This window comes from Quercus robur, chromosome 9 (genome assembly GCF_932294415.1).
Source record: "Quercus robur chromosome 9, dhQueRobu3.1, whole genome shotgun sequence".
Lineage (NCBI taxonomy): Eukaryota > Viridiplantae > Streptophyta > Magnoliopsida > Fagales > Fagaceae > Quercus > Quercus robur.
In genome coordinates this window covers 30,807,295-30,814,713 of record NC_065542.1, presented here as the reverse complement: position 1 = coordinate 30,814,713, position 7,419 = coordinate 30,807,295, and the positions used below count along the sequence as shown (strand labels likewise).

The following is a 7,419-nucleotide window of genomic DNA, read 5'->3' as shown; positions in this document are numbered from 1 at the left end:
TTAGTATTTTATAATTATTATTATTTATTAAAATTATTAGTATTATACCTCTATGAAAAATATTTAATAAATTTTTTAAAGTTGAGTTTGATATTAAACTCGAATTTAAGAAAATTGAGTTCCATATATATGGAACTTGAGTTTGTTGCAACTTGTTACTCAAGTTATGCATACTCGAGTACCACGTAAGAAACACAATACTCATATAGCCACAATTGTTGACTTAAACGTGAGAAAATAATTCAAATGAAACCAAACCATGAACCACAATAATTAAAGAATTTTACTAATATGTGCTCATTTTTGAAAAAAAATTTCTTAAAAATTAAAAAAATAATGACAATTTTTTTAATTTAAAAAAAAATTATTTTCAAAAATAAAAAAGTTAATATGTATTTTAAGGACACACATTAACTGAACTCATAATAAGATGAAACCACCCGTTTGAAAACAAAATAAATGAAGGCATGGGACTCTGTAAGAGGGAAAAGACAAGTGAACAAAAAATAAGTGGTCGAGAAGGGCTAGGTCATTAAGGCCACTCATTCTCACCGTGAAAGCTAGATATTATTTTCAAGTCTCCTACGTAAAATGGAATACAGGAGATATTATTACTCTTGTCAATGTCAAGTGTGAACTGGTGACATCTTTTTCAACATAATATGACTATTGAAGACTCTCTCTCAAATAGTGAAGCACATGAGCTGTCATCTTTTTCCTAATAAATTTAAAAATGTGAAGCGATAATCTTTTTTTTTTTAAAGCTATGTGACAGTAATAATTCGTATGGGAAGCTAAAGAGCTTAATAACTGCACAAGTTATCAATATTGTGTCAATGAACTCGGAAGTTATAATTGTTCGTGCATGGAAGGGTACCATTCGTATGGGAAGGCATGTGTCCCTGATCAATTTGCTTCTAATGAATCATCACTATCAATTAAACTCACAGTTGGTAAGTATATTTATTTGAAAGTAATGATTATAACACACTCGTCATTGCATACTCATTATATACACAATGCCATGTGAAATAAAATCATTTTTTTCAAAATATGATTTTAGTTAAAATTGTGAAATCTTGTTTTTATGAAATCTTATTTTCAAAAGAGTGTGTACGGAGTATGCAATAATAAGCGTGTAATAAGATTTTCCCTAAAAATCTTTCTATAGTCTCCGCTATCTTCTCTAATCATGTCATATATGCATTCCCCAAATTCTTATTCATCAAAAAAACAGTATAACTAGAATGGACTAAAATACTGATTATTACTAATTTTCCTCTTGCTTTATTAAGAGCGTGTTTGGATTTTGGATAGAGTTCATTTTTTATTAGTTTATTATTCTAACAATAAAACAAAACTGCATAATAATTAGTCTAATTTGTTAAACAAAACAATAAAGTAATTCTAAAAATTATAGTAATTCATAGGGTGGTAAAATTGGACATGACCTGTGAACCTGACACGACACAAAATTAGCAGGTTATGGGTTGAAGTTTAATGGGTTAGTGTCATATTTGAATGGACATGACTGGCCCGTTTAATAAATGGGTTAGGTTAGTGTCCAATACATGAAACTCGTTTGACTTGTCTAACCTGTTTAATTAAACGAAAATTTATCAATATATCCTTCAAGTCCTAGGTATATAAATTTTTTAGTTGTTGTGATTTATTTTCTTTAACCTATTGTGATTGATTATTTGTGATATTTAGATATGTTTTAGTTTTGAATGATTATTTTTGATACAGTTACTCATTAGTTTTGAATTTTATACTAAAAATATTTATTTTTTTGGTTTTTCATAACACAATCTGGTTAATACTATTTATTTTATTTTTTTTTTCATTTTGATAAAATCTAAACGGGTCATGTTAGGGTTAAGAAATCTTAATTCATTTAATAAACATGTCGGGTTAGTATTGACCCATATAGTTAAATAATCATGAGTCGATACGACACAAACCCGACACGCAAACACGAATTGCCATCCCTAGTAATTCATTAACAAAAAGCTAAGGAGCTTTGAAACTTACAAGCTCACCATAGAAAAAAGATTTATTAATGAACATTGTTAAATTTATTATTGTCATGGCAGTGAATTTAATCTCTACTAAATATTTAATAAGTCGATGATATAATAATTTTTTATTAAAATAGAAGTTGATATCTTTAAAAAATTACAAAAAATTAGCCAAACCTACCTTCGCTCCTTTCAACTAAACGTCAAACTCAATACTCATAGGGTCATAGTCTTATGTAACTGTGGAATCAATCAAAGCAGAGAATTTTCAAACTTTTTGGAATGCATTCCCCTACTCATAATATTGTAATCTCACGATACTGCGTAATTCCACGAAGTTGTACAAGGCTCACAAACCTTTTAAATACTTTTGGAATACCATTCGCCTCATTTGTCAACGCTATCTGCTGGAAAACATGACTAGACACCATAAAGAAGAATAAAATTAGTGCTTTGTTGGTAATTGGGAGAAGGCATTTAGGATTTACTTAAAAAAAAAAAAAAATTACTTTATTTACTTTAACACATTGTATTACAACTCACGTGACATGAAATTTCTTATTTTTCATATCTACTCATTTTTTTTATACTTCTCTCTCTCTCAACAACCACACCCCAACAACACTCCACCACCATACTACCATCATAAAACCCAAAATCACAACCAAGCACTACCAAAAATCCACCACTACCGCTAAATTTGCAACCCACCCACCACCCCCACAAGCCTTCACAAAACCCAAATCAATAAAAATTCATCACAGAACATAAATTAAAAATCCATCTCAAAACATAACTAATTAAGTAGTGAAATTTTGTATTGTAAACAAAAATAAATAAATAAAACTAATCTCATTTTCAAAACTTTTAACCATATATAGAACCAGGTTGGGGTCGTTCGGACCGCAATATGCAAGGAAGTATCTTATGTTTTAACAATTATGGGCCCATATTTTAAAGAAGCCCAAACTGTCCAATACAGCGAAATCCCAAATTTGTATACAAAGGTCACAAACTCAACCTACTCTAACAATAGAAAACGCCCATGTTGAGTTAGGACTTAGGACCCAAACTAAAGCCCACCTATATACCATTCCTTCTTGAACAATGTATCTGTCAATCGCTTCACGTAACCCTGGCCTTGTGTACCTTGAAAATTTTGGTACGGTGTGCTTGAATGAACTTATTTTCATTAATAAACAAGTTATATAGGTTATACTTGTATCTAAAGAAAAAAAAAATTAAAAAAACTTTATCCAATTATATAAATAATATAAATAAACAAACCCTAAAGCTCCAAACCATACTTGAAAGTCTCAATAGCATATTAACCCATATATTATAATTTGGTCACCTAAATTATACTTTAAAATATATTTGAACTTTCAAATTTATTTAGAAAATTTAATAAAAAAAAGCTTATTTATACTAGAGTGAATTTAATTTTTCTTAGAAAGATAATATTGTGTTTTGAATTTAATTGGAGAATAATGTACTTTATTTAAGAAATTGTTTCTCGATTTTTGCCTTTTTTAATTAAAAAATGCTACAAAAACACCAAAATTTAAAAACTCATTTTTAGAGGTACTATGCTATAAATGAACCATTATTATTATTATTTATTTGTAAATCTACACCTATTGTTTATAATTGGCCCAACAAAATGACGAAGCATTCGTCATCTATCCCTGGTTTGTTGTTTAGGCTTTAGAGTTTAGACTCTCAATTGGTTAAAAAAAAAGATATTAAATTTTATAAGGACATGGTGTAAAATCCATATTTTCCCTTTCCAATCTCAACATGTCATATCATCTTATTACATATTTAAGAATAAACACAACCACACCCAATCAATTTTAATACTCATATATAAATCCAACAAAATTAGGAGTTTATTGAGATGTTATTAGGTGTGGTAGAATGTATTAAATTTTAAGTAAAATGTTGATGTGGTAATCTTTTATTGGATGGTGTAAAACATGAGTTTTACATCACATTCTTAGCAAATTCGGACTCTAAAAAAATTTAACAAAAAACAACAAACAAACCAAACCCCATCGAATTTTTACTCTTTTAAAGGACTTGTCAATAAAATTACCTTAATTTATATAATTTATATGCAACGCTGATTATCTGAGAGCAAGTTCTTATTAGTTTTTATCTAGGCTCACAATTAACATCAATTTTTTATTTATCAATAATACTCACCACATTAGCAATTTATAAAAAATTTTGTAAAAATGTTTGTATCTTTATCATTATTTTAGTATATATGTAGTTGCTCAAATCTTTCCACGGTGGAGGAATGCCATTAAATAGGTCGAATCAATTTCTCTCTTTTCTCTCTACAGTCACAATCTCAAAAATAAATTCGGAAAAAAGTTCAACTCCTATTCATAAGCAAAATTTATAAAAGTTAGTCATGCTATACTACCTTTCTGAAAGAAAGATTAATAGCAAGGATAACATCAAAATTCATTTTTAATTGGTTTCTTCTTAACTACGAAAGAATGTTAAGGTTTTAACATTTGATTGGCTTCTTCTTAACTACGAAAGAATGTTAAGGTTTTAACAAAGGACCCCAATTAAAAAACCAGTTCTATTTTAACTATTATTATTTTAATACTCATGAAAGTTGGCATGAATTACATTCAGAATCGATGACAAATATATTCTGATGCAGTAGTCATTAACTACATTGTAATTCAAATATTGAATGGCTCATTTTTATATGATATATATGTTAAATATTTAGTTCTTAAAGGTATTGAGAAATATAAAAGGGTTAAAAAGTTCTACAAGGTGAAAATGCATGTCTGAATGTCTGTAGGTATCGGTGTTGGCCTTTTAGTCTTGCTTGTGGGAGGTTCTTGGATATATTGGGGATTGAAAAAAAGAAAGCTTATCCAGCTAAAAGAAAAATTCTTCCAACAAAATGGTGGCATACTATTGCAACAGAAACTATCTAATTATCAAGGTTCTGTGGAGACGGCCAAAATTTATAGTGCAGAAGAGCTTGAAAAGGCCACCAACAACTATAATGAGAGCAGAGTCCTAGGACAAGGAGGTTATGGTACAGTTTATAGAGGAATATTACCAGATAACAAAGAGATTGCTATTAAGAAGTCCAAAATTGGTAGTCAGCATCAGGTTGAACAATTCATAAATGAGATCACTGTGCTTACTCAAATTATCCATCGGAATGTTGTTAAGCTATTAGGTTGTTGTTTGGAAACAGAAGTACCCTTACTAGTTTATGAATTCATCACAAACGGGACTCTTTCTGACCACATTCACGATAAAGGTCGGTCATTCTTCCTTTCATGGGAAAAGCGTTTGAAAATTGCAGCAGAAACTGCAAGAGCACTTGCATACTTGCATTCTGCAACTTCTGTGCCGATCATACATAGAGATGTTAAAACTGCAAATATATTATTAGATGATAACTTCACATCAAAAGTGTCTGACTTTGGAGCTTCCAGGTTAATTCCTCATGATCAAACAGAATTAAACACATTGGTGCAAGGAACTTTCGGGTACATGGACCCAGAATACTTCCATACTAGTCAACTAACAGAAAAAAGTGATGTTTATAGCTTTGGTGTTGTTTTGGCAGAGCTTTTGACTGGTAGGATGGCACTTTCTTTCAATGTGCCTGAAAGTGAGAGAAATCTAGCGAAGTACTTTGTTTCTGCAGTAAATGATGATCGCCTATTTCAAATTCTTGAGGATCACATTGTCAATGAAGGTAATATTAAGCTACTGAAGGAAGTTGCTAATATTGCAAAAAGTTGCTTAAGTCTGAGAGGCGAGGATAGACCTTCTATGAAGGAAGTGGCAATGGAACTGGAGGGCTTGGTTATCATGGAAAAACATCCTTGGGGAAATGCTAATGTCAATATAGAAGAGATTGAGAACTTGCTCAATGCACCTACACAATCATTCAACATTGATGTTGGCACAAGTTGTTCCAGCAATACAACTACAGGGTATGATAGCATGATAAACCAAGTATTGAAACCATTGGATGGCGGGAGATAATTGGTTAGTCCACCATAGTATACTTGAATCAATTGAGACTAAATTATTGATATATCTATTATTTAGCTACAATCATTTTAGACTAAATGATAGAATTGGAGGTGCAATTGAACTTATGTATGACATTATATTTGAATATGTAGATTGGCTCGTTTTGTGTATGACATTATACACATGTTGTAGAACAGATAAAATTTTGGCACATGGCCAAAGGAATATGCATTCTATCCGAAATGTCTTGGTGGGTATTCTCTCTCTCTCTAATTTTTTTTTTTTTTTTTCTTTTTTACAATTTGATAATTGGGAGAGGGAAATTTGAATCTTGAATGTTTTTACTAAAAACATTAAGTATTAATTGAATTAAAAAACTCTTACCGTTTAGGTAGTCTTCAATATATCATCTAAGCCATAATACTTGATATTCTACTTTCAATGGTTGAGGTAGATTCCACTGAAGGTCCGGTATAGGTGAGCAATCATTTTGCCTATAGTTGTCATAGTGTAGAGAGATTTAAATATATGGCTTTCAATCTCTTACTAGTCTAGCTGTCTAGACTTAATTACCACAAAAAAATAATCAAGATCTCAACAGAGACTGTGGAGACACATTCTGTGATCCAATGATTGAACTTTTCGCTGAATCCAAGGTTGCACAAAACTAGCCTTAATTAAAAATCTCCATTTGACTCTATCAGAGGCCTTTTGGTGGTCTAACTTAGTAGCTAGCATACCGTCCTTTAGGTTTCTCCTCCTGAAGCTATGAAGAATCTCTTGGAGCACTACTTCATTCTTTGCAAATTCACTCCCAGGGATACATGCTGATTGATTAGGGGCAATTTGACTCCTTAGTCATATTACAATAAGCTTGATAATCATTTTATATAGCACATTACACATGCTAATGGGCCAAAAACTGGCTAAAGGAGGTAGGGGTTTGGATCTTTAGGACAAGAAGGATTAGTGAATTATTTACCTCTTTTGGTATTCTTCAATGTTGAGGAAACTAGCAATTACACTCACCCCCCCCCCCCCCCCCCCCCCCAAAAAAAAAACTTCTTGTAAAACAAACAACACTAAGAAACTATCAAGACTTGGGGATTTTAGTTCTACCATGCAAAACTTCTTGTACCGCTCATCGATTGACGAGCGGTGCGCGTCCGATGAGCGCGCTCGTCGATCGACGAGCGGTGTGATCGCGATTGTCGATCGGTCCGCTCGTCGGACGCTCGTCGGACGAGCGTTTTGTCGGATTTGATGCATTTTTTGGTAAAATGTTTAAATGAACCAAACACTAAAATTAATTTTCCGTAAAATGAATTTTATGACAGCCAAACACATGAAAACGTTTTCCTTTCCA

At 31.5% G+C, this 7,419-nt stretch overlaps 1 protein-coding gene across 1 annotated transcript; it reads left to right on the top strand.

Moving 5' to 3' along the window:
* Window positions 1-793: 793 nt before the first annotated feature.
* LOC126700543 (wall-associated receptor kinase 1-like) lies at window positions 794-6,226 on the top strand. Its single transcript, XM_050398740.1, has 2 exons — window positions 794-953; window positions 4,852-6,226. The coding sequence occupies exons 1-2, from the start codon at window positions 866-868 to the stop codon at window positions 6,060-6,062; spliced, it is 1,299 nt and encodes a 432-aa protein (XP_050254697.1). The 5' UTR covers window positions 794-865; the 3' UTR covers window positions 6,063-6,226.
* The last annotated feature ends 1,193 nt before the right edge of the window (window positions 6,227-7,419 follow it).

Coding starts and splice junctions, on each gene's coding strand:
- LOC126700543 (XM_050398740.1), top strand. CDS start 866: ATGGAAGGGTACCATTCGTATGGGAAGGCATGTGTCCCTGATCAATTT. Junction 954..4,851: donor ATCAATTAAACTCACAGTTG/GTAAGTATATTT, acceptor GAATGTCTGTAG/GTATCGGTGTTGGCCTTTTA.